Here is a 20,195-nt window from a genome sequence, read left to right as displayed (position 1 = left end):
TTGCTGCTGAGGTGTAAGAAGGTATTTGAAATGGAGTTCCAAGGGACCATTTTTGACCTCTCTCTCTCTCTCTCTCTCTCTCTCTCTCTCTCTCCCTCTCCCTCTCCCTCTCCCTCTCCCTCTCCCTCTCCCCACCTTCTTCTCCCTCCCCACAAAACCCACCGTTTCAGGAACAGAAATTTTGCCAGCGCTATGACCAGCTTATGGAAGCCTGGGAAAAGAAAGTGGAGCGCATAGAAAACAACCCCCGGCGCCGAGCAAAGGAAAGCAAAGTACGTGAATATTATGAGAAGCAGTTCCCAGAGATCAGGAAACAGAGGGAACTCCAAGAGCGCATGCAGAGGTTAGTGGAGACGTGTTCAAGTGTGTGTTGGCAGGAGGGCATTAAGACTCCTTTGGCACTGAAGATGGCATGTCAGTTTCTGGTGGAGAGGAATGTCTTGTGGTAAAAAGGGGCTTTTCCTCTAGTTCTTTGTGTGGAAAATGCTGGCCTCCAGGCAGCAGCCTCGCTAAAATGGTTTGGGGAAGAAGTCCACGGGCAGAAATTTGCATAGAATTTTAATATGCTATTAAGCACATAGATGTGAATTCAGAATGGAAATGTCAAAGAAGTCAAGCAAACTAATTTCTAGTCCAAATCACCTGAGATAATTTTTTTAGCTAATTTTGCAACATGTCCCAGATGAACCCAAATCTGATTTTTTTTCAGTTTGTTTACTTCCAGTTACTTTCCTTTTAAAACAACAACAAATAAATTCTTTCGCCCCCCAATAAATTTTATTAAAGTTTGAAAAAGGATACACAAAAGTTAGTATCAAATACGCAATAAATTTCTCAGTTGACCCTGCACCAAACCATTTGGGTTCCCCTTCAGTTACCACCACCACCTTGCCCCAAATCCTCTCTAGGTAAAATAAATATATTTAATTTCCTCTAATTAAAACCAGAGGGGGAAATATTATTGTATGGACATAAGAATTGCACTGCTGGATCAGGCCAAAGGTCCAGATGGTTAAGCATCCTGTTCTCGCTAGAGCCAGCCAGATGCCTCTGGGAAGCCCACAGGGAGGACCTCAGTGCAGGAGCGCTCTCAGCTCCCATTTGTCCAGCCACTAGTACTCAGAGGCATACTCTCTCTGTGGGAGGTCGTGTACACCCATCATAACTTGTGGCTCTTGATAGGTGTATTTCTGTGAATTTGTCTGATCTCCTCTCTGAAGCCGCCTAAGTTAGTGGGCATCTCTGCATCTCGTGGCAGTGAATTCTGTTGCCAAGGGTGATGTAGTCCTCAAGCACCTTGGCTGGGAAAGGTATGATCCAGTTCCTGAAAGCTCAGGAATTTGGCTATCACTGGTTTAGCATAGAGACTATACAACGGTCTCAGTCCTCCAAACCCACACAGATGAGCCAATGTAGTCCAGACTGGCTTTCCAAGCACACCGCCTCCTTCACCCACTCAGTGGCTCCAGTTGCAATAGCTGGATCTGGATACATACTGTGGCATGTGCAAGACTTGTGGCCACAGCACAGGTGTCAGCTTGTGGCAATGATTGTGCCATCACCTCTATGTTGAAAAAGTCTCCGAAGCCAGTCCTCAATGCTTGTTTTATCTGCATGGCAGCTCTCTGATTCTTTGACTGAGCTATCAGTAAAGTTTGCTCTTCTCTTGTTGTGCCCCGTGCCATGTGCACACACACACACACACACACACACACAAGTTCCACCTTTCCCAGCTTTGACCTCTCCACTCTTTGCGTGGCACTTGTTTCATCGCACGCAAGCAGCCACAGTAATTGTTAAGAAGATACATTGCCAAGTGCAAAATGGAGCATAAATCTTTCAGCGCTTTCTTTGCCGTTTCCCAGCAGGGTAGGACAGAGGGGCAGTGGCCTCTCCATGTCTGCGGCACGCAGCGAACACGAGGTGTCAGAAATTATTGATGGGCTCTCGGAACAAGAGGTGAGGCTGGGTCACCGTTTTCTTCTTCCTTTTGTGTTCTCTCCTTCTCTTCTCTTTCCTTTCCTCTGGGGAAACCAGTGCAGCCACAACAGACCTTGGCGTTGGAACTTACTGTTGACGCTGCTGCCAAATTGCATTAGCTTCAGCCCAAGCTGTGTTTAGCAAACACTGTCTTGTGTTGGGGAATGTGATGCCTTGATGGATTTGACAGGACCCTAAACGGGGACTTAGGGAGACTTCTCTCTCTCTCTCTCTCTCTCTCTCTCTCTCCCTCTCTCCCTCTCTCCTCTCCCCCCCCCCCCCCCGGGTCTGTTAGCTTCTGTGGTGTCTGCCAGTTGATGCTACCTATCACTGCTGATGAGATTCAGTGACGCCATTCTAAAAAGGGGCTCCTGAATTGTTTCTTTGTCAGGTGCCCCTTCCTCTGAGATTCTGATGCTCCCTTGAACTCTGCTGGGCATCAGCAAGATAAAAATGTCAGAGTGTTAGTAGGTTGTGCCTTCCCTAGTTATTGTCATCAGAACATAAAAAGGCACTAGCAGATTGGAGCAAAGATCCATCTAGCCCCAGTATCCTGAACACATAGAGGGTTCCAGAGAACTGTCATAACTGACATCCATTGACAGTCCTGTCTTCCCTAAGTATGCCTAATGTGATAAATCCTATATATTGTATGTGCATTCTTAGGGAGAATTGTTTCACGCTGAAACAGCTGAGGCTCTACAGCAGCCTTCTCCAGCGTGGTGCCCTCTAGATGGTGTTGGACTACAAGGCTCACCAGCCAGCACAGTCACTTACGATAGGAGTTGGAACCCATCAACATTGGGAGGGCATTAGGCTGACCACCCCAGCTCTAGAGCAACAAACAATTGCCGGCCTAGGCACACAGTCCATCCTCTAGCCCAGTGGTTCCCAATTAGGGGTCTGCAAAAAGCACCCAGGGGCTCCGCAACCCTATCCCTTTCCTCCCACCAACTATTTTTTTGTCATTTTTGCATGGGAATATCACAAATTTTATGGTCTGTTTTTTAGCATACCAAAAACCCTTTGCCTATTAGGGGCTACCCCACTTCTTGTTCAAAAAATGCTTTGCAGAGGTAACTACCATGGAGTTATCAAAATTTTCAGAAGTAGGGGTCCTTAGCCTGCCTTTTGAAAAATAGGGGGTCCTCAGTAATTAGCTAATTGGGAACCACTGCTCTAGCCCCTTCCCATCTGACCACTATAGCCCTCAGCTTCCCAGACACCTTCCCTAGTTAGAGAGTCAGTAGTGTAGTGTTTAGAATATTGAATATGTCCAAGGAGACCCAGGTCCCAAGGCCATCAGTGCTATGAAATCCCCCAGGTGACCTAAAAGCTGAAGATGACTGCTCTAGAGCGACAATCCAGACAGCATCTTTCAGTTAATGCTGAAGCTTTTCCTTTTTGGAGAGAGAAGATGCAGTGGGTCTCTCTCGGTCGCAGCAGCAGCTTTCCTCAACACTGACTGTAGTGCATCACTTCCTGGCTTCTCCTTGATAACTTCCTTTCTTTCGTGCAGCACCTACACCAGTCTTTGCCAACCTAGTGCCTACCAGGTGTTTTATAATCCTGTGCTGACTGAGGCTGATGGGAGTTGTAGTCTGAAGCACCTGGAGGGCACCAGGTTGGCGAAGGTTGGTCTTTCATTTCTTCATTCTTGGGTCCGTTTTCCTTTGGTGCTCTCAGTGAGACCTGTTTTCCTCTGCTTTCCCTGCCCAGAATCTGGAGAAACAGATGCGCCAGCTTGCTGTCATCCCTCCCATGCTGTATGATGCTGAGCAGCAACGCATCAAGTTCATTAACATGAATGGCCTCATGGACGACCCCATGAAGGTGTACAAAGATCGGCAGGTGATGAACATGTGGAGCGAGCAGGAGAAAGAAACCTTCCGAGAAAAGTGAGTTGTGCTGAGTAGTAGTCACATCTATTCATCTGTTCTTTCTCTGGGCGGGGAGGAAGCCCGTTTCACGCCACCACCGCCAGCCCTTTGGTGAATGAGTCAGGTGGCAAACCCAGAAGGCGGCTGGGGCTGGGGGGTGTGGGGAGGAGGACTTCTTGCCCCCCTCACAGTGTGCATAGGAATTCGTGGTTTTTTGTTTTTGTTTTTAAATATAGTCCAGCCCTCCACAAGTTCTGAGGGACAGTGAACTGGCCCCCTGCAGAAAAAGTTTGCTGACCCCTGACTTCCGCAGAGAAGGTGCTTTGCTGGGCAAACCCTGAACTTCTGCAGGTAGTGGAACTACCGAAAGGGCCCCCTCTGCTGAAAGGATGAGCAGAAGGCACGGTGCAAAAACCCTGAAATAAATAAAACAGTCCAATGGCAGTAGTTGTTTCCCACCATAAAACCCCTTACAAAAGGTCTAAACAGTTCTCAAGAGTTCCAGTCATTTTTGGGCACAAATATTGCACTGAATGCTAATGTTTTCCATATTTTTATATTACAAAATTTTATTACAAACTTTAAGTAGCCCATCTGCCCCCAACAAATTTGTTGATGCTTCTTTTCCCTCTTCCAAGACACCACTTCTAACAGGCTGGAATGCTCCAGAAACAAAAAGAGGTGTCTGTGTTGGTGTGTGTGCGTGTGCATGTGTGGTTGTGCAGACTTGGGCCCTGCTCACTGCTGACACATGGTCCTCAGAGGATTGACCAACAGCAAATGTGATTCTTGAACCCAACAAATTAACCACCCCTGATATGGACTTACATGAAGACTATAGTATCAGGATAAAATGAATACATTGATTTTACATCAGTTATATGTCTTAATTTCCAAATACAGTAAACTAGTATACATCACTTAATATCATAATTTCAGTCCAGCTATATTTAGTACTACACCTGTTTATAGTCCCATGTGGAAAAGACAATTTCTTAGTCACCAAAGTTATTCCACCTTCATCTTGAATGGCTGAGATCCTGCCACACACCAGCATGACCAAGACGCTGAAACTAGGCCAGGACTATGTAGATTAGAGCAGGGTTTATTTCTCCTTGTCTGGAGTCACCAGGTGCCTCAGCAGCAGCCTGACTCAGACTGTCAAGTCCCAAGGCCCAGAGGAACTGGCTATCAGCCCAGCAGGTGGAAACTGGGACCAGAGCAGGCAAAGCCAGGTTCCAAGGAAAGCAGATTAGTATATGAGGTCCAGAAGGAGGCCATAGTCCATGCTGGGCAGAAGATCAAGTTCTGAAGCACAAAAGGGTGGATTCCAGACCAGCGCACGTGAAGACGGTGCTCTGAGGGAGCAATTAGGAGATAAGATACCGTGGGGCAGCATGAGCATTGGGAGTTGCCTGGCACTGGAGCTCAGTCTTGTCTACACTGACTCTCAGTGGCTCCCCGGAGTTTTGGGCAGGGAACATTCCCAACCTTACCTGGAGATTCTGGGAATGAACCTGGGACGCTCTGCATGCAATACAGATGCTCTTCCCCTGAATGGTGGTCCCTCCCCTTCACTATACCAATGTGTTAAGTCACAAGACTCTTGTGCGCTGGGATTGGTCTTTGGGATCAGCTGACTAAGCCTGTGGCCTAGATGGCATCCTTGAAGCCCAGGCGCTAGTATGCCAGGCTTATAGGCCCACGAGGTACTGTCTGGAAGCCTGGTGGCCAGACCTCCTGCTTCAGGACTTGCTGCACACATTCCCAGAGCCTAACACCCGTGTTAGGGAGTACATCACCAATCCCTTGAGGAAGGGTGGGATAAAAATGAAAATCATAAAATAAAACAAATACCATCAGGAGTGGGCAGCAGATCCAGACATTATCTTCTCCACCCCTTCAGGCCAAGCTTGACGGGTGGGTGGGGCTACCGCCTGCCTGTCAATCACTCGATGTGTGTATCAGTGACCCGTTTCTGCCCTTGAGGTTTCAGATCAAACCACATGAGCAAGGCTAAAAGACTCAGCTGATTGGCAGTGCCTGCAAACTCCATTCTGGCACAGCTGTGCCCTTACCTGCCGCGCACCAACAACACGCCAGCACATCAGCCCACACATCATCATCAAAAACAACAACCATTTTTTTACTATACAGGCAGAGACCTGATAAACCTATATATGACATCTGGTGTTAGTCAGGTGAATGAGGCTTGGCTGCAGAGGCCTTCCGGGTCAAATGGGAAGGTGTGGGAGGTCCGATTAGTGGCCAACAGTTCACCACTGCTGAGCAAGGGCCTGTGATCAGCACATGGACCAGCAGGAAACAGAAACGTTTTTGCTTTGTTTCTTTGAACAAAATCAGGATTTTCAAGTGAAACACCCTTTATAATTGCCTCTTAATTCCACCCCCTGCCCCTCTTGTTTCCGTTTTCTAGGTTCATGCAGCATCCAAAGAATTTTGGCCTCATCGCTTCCTTTTTGGACCGGAAAGTAAGTCTTCCTCCCCCATTTCCTATGTTTCCTTTTTAAGTAAAGTTTTTTCTTGCCCAAATTGTTCAATCTAGATTGCATCTTGGCTGTGAGTCCTGGAAGATCTGCTCTCCCCCTGCAGGCATTTTTTCACCTGATGTGGGAGGGTGGGGCCCAGACTGACTCCAGCTACAAAAGCTGAGGCTGCTGAGCAGACTATTGGGCCTGGGGTATTGCTTTGGGGGGAGGTAGTTCTCACTGTTGTTGTTGTTGTTGTTGTTGTTGTTGATGATGATGATGGCGGTGGTGGTGGTGGTATGTGTGTGTGTATTATATATCTTTCTTTATGAGATTTGTGTGGAGATTTGGGGGTTTGGTTGTATATTTTTGGTTGATTTATTTAATGTTTACAACTACATTTGTTATGTTGTACTTACATTCCCCCCCCCCCCCCATGTAATCTGCCTCAAGCATGAACTGTGGAAACACAGCATATAAATAAAATTAAGTGTGTATGTATGTACAACACAGACCAGTTTTGCATTCACTTCAGAGGATCCAAAAGCATGATTTAGCTTTGAGGTGGATCTCCCCAGAATAGCAACTTAGCATGACAGCATTTTGAATCAAGCAGGGAGGGGCACAATCCTGTCACACAGGAAAGAGGCAAAGAAAGGCAAAGGGCTGGTAAAGCTGCTTGAAGCTGGAAAGATCTCTCCGTTTCTTATTTTTCCAGTATTAAATTCAGTTTGGAGTATTTGTGATTTATTTATTTTTTAAGCCTACATAAAATTCAAATGTGGCTTTATACTTGTTTATCCTATTACAGTGCTACCTCAGGTTACATACGCTTCAGGTTACATACGCTTCAGGTTACAGACTCCGCTAACCCAGAAATAGTACCTCAGGTTAAGAACTTTGCTTCAGGATGAGAACAGAGATCGTGCTCCGGCGGCGCGGCGGCAGCAGGAGACCCCATTAGCTAAAGTGGTGCTTCAGGTTAAGAACAGTTTCAGGTTAAGAACGGACCTCTGGAACGAATTAAGTACTTAACCTGAGGTGCCACTGTATATGCATTTTTGTATGAAAACATTATAGCAAAGCAATTTTCCTAATATAATGCACATTATTTTCACTAATCTGTGTGTTTTTGGGTGCACATACCCCTCTTTTTGCACGCTTTTTGGGGAGGTGGGGGTTACAACTGCATTGCCAAATATGGAGAAGTGTGAGTTTTGATGGCTGGCTGCATTTCAGAAGAGCAACTTACATAGACTTGCATTAAGATCCTAACCAAACAAATTGTGCTCCCATCCCTATGTGCCCCATGGTGGTTTCAAGGGAGAGGCAGTGGTTCTCAATTCCAAGACTGAGATTCGTCCACTCTTGTTCAAAGCCTCCTATGGCTTGTGCTTTTGTCAACTGCAGTCATGAGCTGCACCAGTGGAGGAACTACAAGACATGCGCTGTGCAGTCATATCCTATGCAGCTCAGTGGAGCAACGCAGTGACTTGGCCTTATCCAAAGCCCCTCTCCCCCCCCCCCCAAATAACTTCATGTGGCTGCATTTTAAGAAGCCTTGCTTTGGGCAGCTCCGGGTCTTGAGCTAATCTGCTAGCAAGCTGGATGGGGAAACCTTTTTGCTCTTGAAATATAACTTGTCAAGTCTCAAAACACCGCTGAGGAGCTGATTTCCTGCCCTTTCCTCAGCACGCTGGGATTGGAATGCAGTTGACAGCTCCCGAAAGCGGGAAACTGAATGCATCAGCCTGAAAGTGAAGTGTGTTCCACCTTGCAAGCTTAATGGGTGGAAATAATGGCTGCTGACAGTTGTATGGCAGGTTATATGTAGTGTTCCACTGAAGCTAAAGGATGATAGACTTCTACTCCTCCCCCTCCTTTCCCCCTTTTGCTTTTAGTTGCTCCAGTCATCTGGGGTCAGTCCTTCCATCTTTTCCTGTGCAGTCTTCCATAATGCTGGAAATAAAACTCTGCCAGAATGCAGAGATGCAATTCACTTAAGGGCATGTATCAGTTCTCTAACACTTTATATTGTGATTTCTCAATGCAGAGTTTCTTCCTCCCCTTTAATTCTCTACCTTTGGCTCCACTTGAGGCCCCAACTGGGAGGGGGCGGGAGAGAGAGAGTAGGGAATGATTCTCAGTAAAGGAAACTGGCTAACCAGATGTCTTTTGCCTCTGCACATATCAGCTGAGACAGACAGACAGAGGAAGTTGCAACAGAAAGTAGCTGTTGCTCAGAGGAGGATGGGTGGTGTTGTGTGGGATGGCCCACAATCTGTATTGGTTACAGAGGGTAGTGGGTGTCACAGAGGTTTCACAGGCCATAGGATAGGATGGCTGGGACTTCCCTGACACTCATCTATCTTGCAGATAGTCAAAGCAGACTGTGAAGCAAAGCAAAGGAAAGGGGTTTTGTAATTGTCGAAAAAGCTCTATTATAGAATCAAACAGTTGTTAGAGTTGGAAGGTATCCTGAGGGTCATCTCGTCCAACCCCTACAATACAGGAATCTCAACACGCTGTTAGCTCAGAACTGGAAATTAGAACCTTGACCCTTGCAAGAGGAGTTGCTGGAGAATGTTTGGCCCGTAGTTGAAACAAGGATGTTAGCATTTACAATCAAGGAGTTGAGATGGGGACTTGTTGACATTTGCTGCATAACAGAACAGTGTCACAATACTATAATGCCAATTGAAATGTGAGGTCATACTTTTCTCAGTATGGTGATATTATATCCTTGTTTATCTGTGCGTAGTTGGAAATGACAGTAAAATGAGAAAGGGTTTGAAAGCACAGATATGGTTCTAGTGTAATCAGTTGTCAGGAACATTCCCGGTTCAGATCTCAACCTCTGCCATGAACTCATGGGATAGCCTTCAGAAAGCTGCTTATCTCCATCTCAGCCCTCCAACTTCACCGTGGAAACAATGATACTGACCTACCCTGCTAGGTTGTTGTGTAAGGGGTTAATGAGATAACATATGCTAAGTGCAAACAACAGATTACAAAATCAGTTAACAAAAGACAATAAAACCATTTTTACAATGGGTCACACTTCTGGGAAAGCCTTCTTAAACAATAATATCTTCCACAAATGCCAAAACATCAGAATGATTACCTAATTTTATCTGGTAACTGATTTCAGAGGGCTGCAGATGCAACACTTATTTTATCTTATTTTATTTTATGATGCCCCACTTTGTTGATTGTGAAGTGGTTTGTAAATGTACAAATGAAGAATAAATATTTTGTTCTGTGGTCTAACTTGCTGCTGCTGCTTATGCATTTCATTGCTCAATGTGCACACAACTAGTCCTCCAGTTATCCACCTTCACTCTTGTCCCCATCCTGTGTTATTGTAGACGGTGGCTGACTGCGTCCTCTACTATTACCTGACCAAGAAGAATGAGAACTATAAGAACCTCGTGAGAAGGAACTACCGGAGGCGTGGAAAGAACCAGGTGAGAAAGGCAGAGGTGGTCCTGTGGAGCATATGTGATGGAGGTTTTGTTAATTTGTCATGCATTGACCATGTGGAAGTGAACATGGGAAGGGGTCTTGCACTGAGTCACACTCTTGGTCCATCTAGCTCAGTACTGACCACACTGACTGACAGTGGCTCCTCAGCTTTTCAGACAAGGGAACATTCCTAGTCTTTCTTGGAGATGCCAGAGACTGAATCTGGAACCTTCTGCTTGCAGACCCCATGGCTTTGCTCTGAATAATAATAATTGTCACTAAGAATTGCAGATGTGGCTGAATCCGACCGGATCAAGCCAGAGGCCTACCTAGTCCAGCATCCTGTTCTTACAGTGGCCAAGCATATGCCTTTGGGTATCTCAGAAGCAGAATCTGAGCACAACAGCACTCTCCCCACCTGGGATTGCCAGCAACTGATACTTTGAGGCATATTTATTATTACTATTATTTATTAAATTTCCTCCCAACAATGGAGGTAGAATTTAGCTAGTATGAATGGGACTGTTTGTTGCTTACAATTCCATAATTGTCTTTGTGGGGCAGAAATCTGTACAGGGCACAGGCTGAGTAAATAAAAACAAATTAGTATTATTACTAAGTTTGAGTCACCTTATGCTGAAGTCCCTGAAGACTTAACAGTAAACTTAATACATCTAATATATGCTGCATGGAATATACAATAAATAGAGCAAAGCAACTGTGAAAGACAAACAGTGAAATCTCCACCTCAAGTGCAAACATGATTTCCATCAAATTGAACAATCCAAATGTGACTGACACATGAAGCCTGGGTTATTAAAAGGCCTGGGAGAAATGTTAGGTGACACCAAAAAGATGTGGAAGTGGGCACCAGGTGGGCACACTCTCGGGGAGAGCATTTCGCAAATGGTGAGCCACCACCCAAAAGGCCCTCTCCTGCTGCAGCCTCCACCCCCCGTTCTTCAGCGGGCATGGGCCCTTGCAGGCAGGCCTCTTGAGATGATCTTAGGGCCTTCTATGGGGAAATGAACGTTCCTTCAAGTACTGGGGTCCCCAGCCTTGTAAGGCTTTATGTATATTGTGCTGTGTGCAGTAAACTGTGTGAGGCTTTCTAGGTGAAAGCCAGCAACTTGAATTGGGCCTGCAACTGTATTGAAAGCTGGTGCACATGTGAACCCTTCATACCATAAAATGAGTAAGTGGGTAGGAGGCAGGGAGGTCAGGGCCCACTAGCACAGTGGTAGAGCACCTGCTTGGCACATGGAAGGTTCAGGGTTGGTCACTGGCATCTCCACTTAAGGAGGTCTCTGTTAGTAGGGCTGGGTAGGACCACTGCCTGTGGCCTTGGAGTGCCTCTGCCTTTAGGAGTAGGCAATATCTGCCTTGGAGAAGGTCCATAGTTCAGTTGGCAGGGCACCTTCTGTGCATGACCAGGGTCCCAGGTGCAGCTCTTTAGCAGATCCATCTGAAGCATCTTCTGTTATGTGAAGCATCATCTGTTAGTTGCTTTGGACATCTTGTGAAACAGCCCTGATGTTTTTTGCCCAAGCTTTTCGTGTGTTGTAAGTTACGGACCTTTTAATCTTTGAATTCCTGTTTCTATAATCCTGTTTTGTGCTTTTAATGATACTGTTTTATTGCTTTTATGTTATTTTATGTATGCTGCTTAAGGGTAAAGGGACCCTGACCATTAGGTCCAGTCATGGCCGACCCTGGGGTTGCGGCGCTCATCTCACTTTATTGGCCGTGGGAGCCGGCGTACAGCTTTCGGGTCATGTGGCCAGCATGACTTAGCTGTTTCTGGCGAACCAGAGCAGCACACAGAAACACCGTTTATCTTCCCGCTGGAGCGGTACCTATTTATCTACTTGCACTTTGATGTGCTTTCAAACTGCTGGGTTGGCAGGAGAAGGGACCAAACAACGGGAACTCACCCCGTCACGGGGATTCAAACCGCCGACCTTCTGATTGGCAAGTTCTAGGCTCTGTGGTTTAACCCGCTGCTTAGCAGTTTGTAAATATTAAGCAGTTCCAAAATTCTTTCAAATAAACAAACCCCGTCAAACTAGTTTAAGTCAGAGTAGAGTGTTAGCCATGCTCTGGTAACCACTACTTTAGATGTTTGGGTGGGTGTGTGCAGGAGAAAGTGATCTTTCAGGTAACCTGGTCCCAAGTGATGGAGGATTTAAAAATGAAAATCTACCTTTAAATTGGGTTTGGAAACAGACTGGGAACCAGTGTCACAGACAAAGCACTGGTGTGATGTGGCTAAAATGCCCAGTCATGGTTAAATATCTTGCCGTTTCTGCACCATTTTTTCAAGAAGCTCAATGCAGGTTCTCTGAAGCAGGTGACCACTAGCAAAAGGGCTTTCTTGGTGGCAGAATCCTGGCGATGGCATAGCCTCCCTAGATAGGTCTGCTTGGCACCTTTGTCGTCTTTCTGCAAATAGGCAAAGACTTTTTTCTTCACCCACACTTTAGGACATTTTATGTGTTAAAACAAAAGATCCGGGCTGACGTTGCTTGAGCTGTGCATTATTTTATAACCCGAGCTATTAAGTGCTTTTATTTTTCCTTAGAAGCAGCTGAGCAGTTCAACTATGCTTTGACTCAGCTCTCATTTATTTCAGTGGGGCACATGGAGGAAACCTTTCTGGAAGATCCTGCCACATGTCTGTTGGGCTGTGTGTACACGCATATGTGGCGTGGTGTGGGGCATCCTGCCACATGTCTGTTGGGCTGTGTGTACACGCATATGTGGCGTGGTGTGGGGCTGGCAGTTTTGATTTTCCACCTCAATATGCTGGACTGTTTTTGGCTGGCTCTGGGCTAAGAAGGTTGTTAGCTTGCTTTTAAGAATAGCTTCCCCAAAACAGATTTGGTTGGAAAGCAATACCATGTAAGGGAGCAGAGAGACTGAACTTCATGTCACAGCATCACAATGGAGAACGTGGGGAGGCGGGGGTGGGGAGGGGAAGGAAGACAGAGGGGGAATTACTACGGAGATGTTTGCAAAACATTATTAAAACTGGTGGCAAAGCAGCATTGTAGGAGCCCAGGAAGAGCCCTGCTGAATCAGGTCCAGCGGCTTACCGTATTTTGCGCCCCATAGGACGCACCGGCCCATAGGACGCACCTAGTTTTTTGGGGGGGAAATAAAGGGGAAAAAATTTATTCCCCCCCCCCCCAGGTGCGGGGCTGGAAGAACCAGGTCGGGGAACAGCGGGAAGGCGCACTCCGCCTCCCCGCTGTCCCCCGAGCTTGTGGGGCTGGCGATGGGGAGAAGTGTGCTGAGCCTGGGACTGCAGGCAGCTCTGCGCGGCCACCGGAGCCGGTCTCCCGAGGGTTGCGCAGAGCTTCCTGAAGCCTGGTGCACCGACCCCTCTCGCTCTCCAGGCTTCAGCGAAAGCCTGCATTCGCCCCATAGGACGCACACACATTTCCCCTTCATTTTTGGAGGGGGAAAAGTGCGTCCTATAGGGCGAAAAATACGGTAACTAATCTAGCACCCTGCTCTCACAGCGGCCATTCAGGGGTCTCTTGGAACCCTGCAAGAAGAACATTTATTTATTCCATAAAATTTATATACTACTTGATTTTAAAACATCTCAAAGTGGTTGCTTTTGTTCACCAACAACTAGTGTTCAAAGGCATGCTGCCTTTGACTTTGGAGCAAGCATATCGCCACGTGATTAGTAGTCTTATTCCCATTTAAAGAACACACACACACAGCCTTATTGCAGTCCATGGACCCAAAATAGTACAACAGTAGTAAATATCAACAGTTATTAAGCTGTAAAACCGGCCTTGCTAGCCAATAGAGGAGCTTTAGCCTGTAGATAGATACTGATTTCTGATTTTTGCTCCCTCTGAGAGGATTTTGCTACAGACAATGTAATAGTATCAAACTTATCCTCAAGGAGAACCTTGACATTCCAGGTTGTTCTTTTAGTATTGGATTGATTAGATGCTGTCTCAACTACAATGCAATAAAATGTGTTCCATACGTTTAATATCCTGGGAACATGGGCACAGCCTAGCTTGGTAGCTAGCCAATCTTCCCCTCAGCATTTCAGAAGGGAAAACATTTAATCTGGCTTTAGAAAACAGATGGTAGTAATTAGATACAGTCAAATTCTTAAGGTAGGGAGATAACAGAAAACCCTGTAGGTGTTGGATTCCTGACACAGATGGGCCAGAGGTCACATGTGAGCAAGATCACAAATCACTAAAGGCAATATCCCATAACCTCGTGCTTCACAGTTTTGAGGGCAGTGTCATACCCAGGTGGGTAAGAAAAGATGATGGAAGACCTATTGAAGAGGCCTTATGTGCCATTGGTTTTTGACCAGGAGCTGATGTACTTCTCATTTATACTCTGGTTTCTCCTCAGATCGTATAAATCTTTCACCATTTAAAACTATCCAAGTTGTTGACTATTTGTAAATTTGTGGTAGTGAATTCTGTGTGCTGTGGAAAGAAGTACTTACTCTTATATGTCCCAAGTCTAGTTGGTTGGGTCTTACCACTCACCAGCACCTTGTTTTGAATCTGTCACTGTTGTATAAGCCAGTCATCCTAAAGTAACATTTAGATGCTTTCGGTGATGTGGGGTGGAAGGTTTTTTAACATGGAAATTTTTCCATTGCTTAATATTTCCATGGAAAAAAATTCGTTTTCTAAGTTCATTAGTGACAGTGAATGGATGCCATTTGCAAACACAACATTGTTGTTGTTGTTGTTGTTGTTGTTTAGTCGTTTAGTCGTGTCCGACTCTTCGTGACGCCATGGACCAGAGCACGCCAGGCACTCCTGTCTTCCACTGCCTCCCGCAGTTTGGTCAGACTCATGTTGGTAGCTTCGAGAACACTGTCCAACCATCTCATCCTCTGCTGTCCCCTTCTCCTTGTGCCCTCCATCTTTCCCAACATCAGGGTCTATTCCAGGGAGTATTTTTGTTTACTAAATAAAGAAAATGGTTTTTAAAACTTTGTTTACTAAATACATGTAAAATAAGCATACCAAATTAAATCACCTACTAGGGCATCAGAAAAATTTCCCCATGCAAACTGAAATTTCCCCCAATTCAAGTTCCTCTGTGCAAATAGCTTAGTTCAATTCTCACAGTAGCCAGCCAGACGCTTGTAGGAAACCTGCAAGAAAGACATTGGGGAGTAGTGGGGGCAGGGGCCAACAGCTTTCTCTCCAGCTTTGTTGCCCAATTTGTGTAGGGAAATTTTCCAGTTAATAATTTTCTGGGAAACCCACATTACTGACTGATTTACAGAATGGAAAAGATGACCCCAGAGGTACAATTAACCTTCCCTGCTAGAAATAAAATGTTTCCATCAGAGGCTGGGAATCTGCTGAAAACAGCATTCTCTCCGCAAATAATCTATTGGGGGCGTGTGCCAGTGGTGGGAGGGGCCAGATGTAAAGTAGGTGAGGCCAGAGGTAAAAACAGACACACCCTGTTGCTGTCACTTCTTCTGCCACCCCTTTACCTCCCTCCCACCTTGTCACACTCATGAAATCATGAATTAGAACTCTGGCTTGCCCATCCCTAGTTTAGATGGACCTGCCTATGGTATGACCTGGTGTGCTCGTCCCGGGGGGAGGTTACCGTGAGGCGTGGTCAGAGTCCGGTCCTGGGTCGAGGGTCTGGAGACTGTCCAGCAAGGGCGAAGCGGGGTCCAGAGCAAGAAGCCGGGCGTGGACGGGAACTCTGGAAGAGCAGGTCTGGGTGCTGGCAGAAACAGGTTTCCAACGACATTGCTCCCGCAACCTGGGACCAGGCTGACTGGCCTTTATTTCCTCTGAGGCCAGGGGCAGTCCCGGCCCACAGGTGACCCGCCTCTCCTGGCCTTAAGGCGAGCACTCCTCCTCAGAGAACTTAGTTCCCTCCGCCTCTCTGCCCTGAGCCTCTGCAGCTCAGGAGAGGCTGGAGGGTTATTGGACCCAGGGGCAGCTTCACCTTCCCCTGACAGGGCTGGGAGAGGTGCCAATGGGCCCTCAATCACCTCCGGAGCCAGAGTGGATACATCTGGTGTCTGCTCCTGAGGATCCGGCACAGGTGCAGGCCCTTCAGATTCAAGCCCCTGCCCCGGCTCAGCCGGCCCTGGAAGCGGGGACTCCTGTGCAGGCTGGGACTCCTCAGGTTCAGATTCTGAATCAGATTCCCAGGCCATCACACCTGGGAATATTGTAGTTGAGGCTGCTACACAGGATGGCATATTCTTCAGGCTATTGGGTCTTCTTCAGAGGAAATAGTGCCGCAACAAATGCTGTGCTGGATAGGCGGCACCAGACCTTTAGATTTAGGCAGGCCAGGTGTCAGTACTTGGATTTTTACATATCATATGCCTCTTCTTGCAGAATTTGTGAGCAGCACAGCAGTTAGCTGTGCCCCCCTGAGCAATTCCCATGGAAGTACTTGATGCTGCTCATTTATTTATTTGTAACATCTGTACCTAACGGTTCAGCCACCAACTCTCACACAACGGTTTACAGGCAGTTGATTAAAACAAGACAGTCCCTGGCTTATAACCTAAAAGACAAAACACAAGAAGAAAGGGGGATGGAGAGAGAAGAAGGGGGAGAAAAAGCAACCTCAGGCACCAGTTCTTAAAAGTTAAAAGAACAGTTCTTAAAATGACCAGCTGGATTGGAAACAGTTCAAGGACAGGAGGAGTCTAGTGATGGAGCTGGTTTTCCTGCAATGGAACAGTCCTTCTTCCTACCTCTCCCACTCATGCAGCTGGAATGGATGCTGGCAATTGAGGCAGAAGGCCCGGTAAAGCTGACCTGCTGTGTTCCTCTGAACACCTCCCTATCTAACATGGCTTCCTGCTGCCTCTTGTATATAATATCCTTTTTTTAAAAAAAAAGTAGGGCCCCAGATGACTCTGCGTATGCTAGAAGTCGCATTGTCTTCTGCATGCAATGATTAGTAAGGTCCACCAGGAGCACACTCATGATGATGATGATGATGATGATGATGATGATAATTGTCAGGGAACTGCCATCAACTCAGAGGTGAGAGGTTGAAGGGCAGTTGGGTTACAGGGAGCCTCCAAAGATCGTGAGAAGCAGCAGTTCCTCCGCAGAGGAGGGAAGCCACGCCTCCAGAGGGAAGGGATGCAGGGCTCGGAGGACGCAAGGGAGAGCCACAGCACCGAGCATGAACAAAGCGGGGGGGAGGCAGGTTCCCCTTTGCCCACGCCCTCTCTGCGCAGTAGGTTTAGGCGCAGAGAGTGGAGGCGTAGGATGGGGTTCAGGAGACTACTCTGCTGGGGAAAGTTTAAGAACCGCCCACTCCCAGATTCTGCTAGCGACTGAGCAGACATGGAAAAGAGTCGATCTGCATTGTGAACATTTTGGACAGATAATAAAGACTTGAAATACCAACGGGGAGTCTTGCCTGTTTGCTCTCGAGCAACCACGCCGGCACTCATAATAATAATAATAATAATAATAATAATAATAATAATAATAATAATTTATTATTTATAACCCCCTCCCCCATCTGGCTGGGTTTCCCCAGCCACTCTGGGCGGCTTCCAACAAAACATTAAAATATAATAATTCATCAGATATTAAAAGCTTCCCTAAACAGGGCTGCCTTCAGATGTCTTCTAAAAGTCAAATAGTTGTTTATTTCCTTGACACATAATGGGAGGGTGTTCCACAGGGTGGGCATGACTACTGAGAAGGCCCTCTTCTTGCAGTGAGGGAACCTCCAGAAGGCCCTCGGAGCTGGACCTCAGTGTCTGGGCTGAATGATGGGGGTGGAGACGCTCCTTCAGGTATACTGGACCAAGGCCGTTTAGGGCTTTAAAGGTCAGCACCAACACTTTGAATTGTGCTCGGAAACATACTGGGAGCCAATGAAGGTCTTTCAGGGCTGGTGTTAATGTGATCTTGGCGGCCACTCCCAGTCACCAGTCTAGCTGCCGCATTCTGGATTAATTGTAGTTTCTGGGTGACCTTCAAAGGTAGCCCCACGTAGAGTGCATTGCAGTAGTCCAAGTGGGAGAAAACTAGAGCATGCACTACTCGGGCGAGACAGTCTGCAGTCAGATAGTTCTGTCTGTGTGTGAAGCACTGGTCTCTTTTCACACATTTTAGCTTACTTGCATATTTAATGAGGAAAGAAAAAATATGAAAAAATACAGGAGGGAGAAGGAAAAGCTAATAATAATAATAATAATACCAGTAGTAGAATAATAGCAGACCTCCATCAATTTACATTGCAGATACTGTGGCTTTCAGTACACAAATCTTAAACATATAAGTTAATATGAGCCCTGCACATATCTATATAGATATCTGCACAAAATTGCTGCCTGTGTGAAATGCGTTCAAATGTAGTCAAATCACGCGCAAAGTCCTTGTGACCAGGGTGCACTGAGAGCTGTGCTTCTTTGCACAAAAGCCCAATTAAGCTAAAGAATTCAGTGGCAGTGGCCACTGGTTTTAGATGGATTTAAAGGGAGAAATGTTAAAATGAAGGCAAAATAGATCCAGCTACTGTAATGAGCCATGATAGCTCAGTGGAACTCTGAAGACCAAAATGCCCCTGAATATCAGTGGCAGTAGGCAGTGGGGGGCAGGAACAGATGGCAGAATACCTGGAGAGGGCTGCACTGCTGCAGGGTTCTGTCCTGGGCCCATCATTGTTCAACGTCTTTATAAACAACTTGGATAAAGGAATTGAGAGGATGCTCACCAAATTTGCAGATGACACCAAGCAGCGAGGGCTAGCTAATGCTGCAGAAGGTAGAATTAGTATTCAAGAAGACCTTAACAAATTGGAGAACTGGGCCCAAAGTAACAAAATGAATTTCATTAGGGAGAAATGTCAGGTTCTTCACTTAGACAGGAAGAACCAGCTACACAAATATAAGATGGGGGCACCTGGCTTGCTAGTAGTACACGTGAAAAGGATCTAGGGATCTTCATAGACCACAAGCTTAACTTGAGTCAGTAATGTGATGCAGCAGCAAAAAATGCAAATGCTATTCTAGACTGCATCAACAGGAAGTATAGTGCCTCTATCAAGGAAAGTAGTTGTACCACTGTATTCTACCTTGGTCAGACACCAGCTGGTATACTATGTCCAGTTCTGGGTACCACAATTTAAGAAGGATATTGACAAGCTGGAACGTGTGCAGAGGAGGGCATCCAAGATGATCAAGAGTCTGGAAACCAAGACTTGTGAGGAGTGCTTGAAGGAGCTGGGTATGTTTGGCCTGGAAAAGAGAAGACGGGGAGGAGATATGAAAGTCACCTTCAAATATCTAAAGGGCTGTCACATGGAAGATGGAGCAAGCTTGTTTTCTCTTGCTCTGGAGGGTAGGACCTGAACTAGTGCTTCAAGTTACATGAAAGGAGATTGCGACTCAACATCAGGAAGAGCTTTCTGGCGGCAAGAACTGTGGAACAGATTCTCTCAGAAGGTGGTGGACTCTCCTTCCTTGGAGGTTTTTAAGCAGAAGGTGGATGGCCATTTGTCATGGATGCTTTAATTGAGGTTCCTTCATTGCAGGGGGCTGGACTGGATGACCCTCAGAGTCCCTTCCAACTCTGCAATTCTGTGATAATGCTGGCCAAGGATCCCTCTAGGAAAACCTGCCCTGGTTGTTGTCCAGGGACATGGCAAAGTGGGCAAATGGCCTAGTGGCTGTTTCTGTCATCAAAGAGGCAATTATGGGAAGCAAAAAAACCAGATAAACAACCCCCATTAGACCCATTTTGTGGCTGGAGCAGATCTGTGGTGTGTTTTGATGGAAGGTTATTTTGTCCCAGGAACAAAGCATGTACATATGCTTGATTTTGATCAAAAGCCAGAGCTCCAGAAGTTTAAAAAAGCAAGAGTTGGTTCCTGAGTCACACAGACAAACCAACATCCTAGGGTTTGTTTGTTTGTTTGTTTTTTCATTTGTGTGTTACTGGGTAACTGTCTTGAAGAATTACCGTGTCTGCCTGTGTCCCGTCCTGGCAGGGCAACAGAGACTAGGACCTTGGCACCCTCTGAGAGCCTAGGAATCGGAGAGGGGAGGGAGAAATTAGGAGGCAGGCATGCTGCAGGGTTGAGTTTGCCATCCTCAGATATTAATCACTCACAGGCTGTAGCCAACACTGCAAGCTCCCGGTGACGAGGGCTGTGGTTTTATAGCTCATGACTCATCGGCTCGACTGAGAGCGACTGTGTTATTCCAGTAGATTGCAAAATCATAACAGGAATGCCGTGGCTGGTTTACGGCTCAACTATGCAAATCGCCAGGAAGCCATTTGAGTCGGAGAGCGTAAGGCACGGCGAGCTGGGATGGCCGAGCTGTGAAAAGGCACCAGGAGGAGGTGATGGGGGGCTCTCTGGG

At 46.5% G+C, this 20,195-nt stretch overlaps 1 protein-coding gene across 22 annotated transcripts in view; it reads left to right on the top strand.

Moving 5' to 3' along the window:
* Window positions 1–20,195, top strand: part of NCOR2 (nuclear receptor corepressor 2) — a 359,036-nt gene that overhangs the window by 187,068 nt on the left and 151,773 nt on the right. For 10 of the 22 annotated variants that reach the window (XM_080985604.1, XM_080985608.1, XM_080985618.1 and 7 more), the window contains exons 10-14: window positions 171–343; window positions 1,866–1,959; window positions 3,700–3,878; window positions 6,298–6,352; window positions 9,718–9,834. In XM_080985604.1, the coding sequence (XP_080841730.1) occupies window positions 171–343; window positions 1,866–1,959; window positions 3,700–3,878; window positions 6,298–6,352; window positions 9,718–9,834 (618 nt within the window). Of the gene's footprint in view, window positions 1–170; window positions 344–1,865; window positions 1,960–3,699; window positions 3,879–6,297; window positions 6,353–9,717; window positions 9,835–20,044; window positions 20,176–20,195 lie in introns of those variants that run through there. The other 12 variants (XM_080985603.1, XM_080985602.1, XM_080985601.1 and 9 more) reach the window with 5 other exon arrangements.

Source organism: Podarcis pityusensis, assembly GCF_964106645.2.
Source record: "Podarcis pityusensis genome assembly, chromosome: 16".
In the NCBI taxonomy this organism is placed as follows: Eukaryota; Metazoa; Chordata; class Lepidosauria; order Squamata; family Lacertidae; genus Podarcis; species Podarcis pityusensis.
Note: the sequence above shows the minus strand (reverse complement) of the source record. Positions and strands in the feature narration are given on the sequence as shown.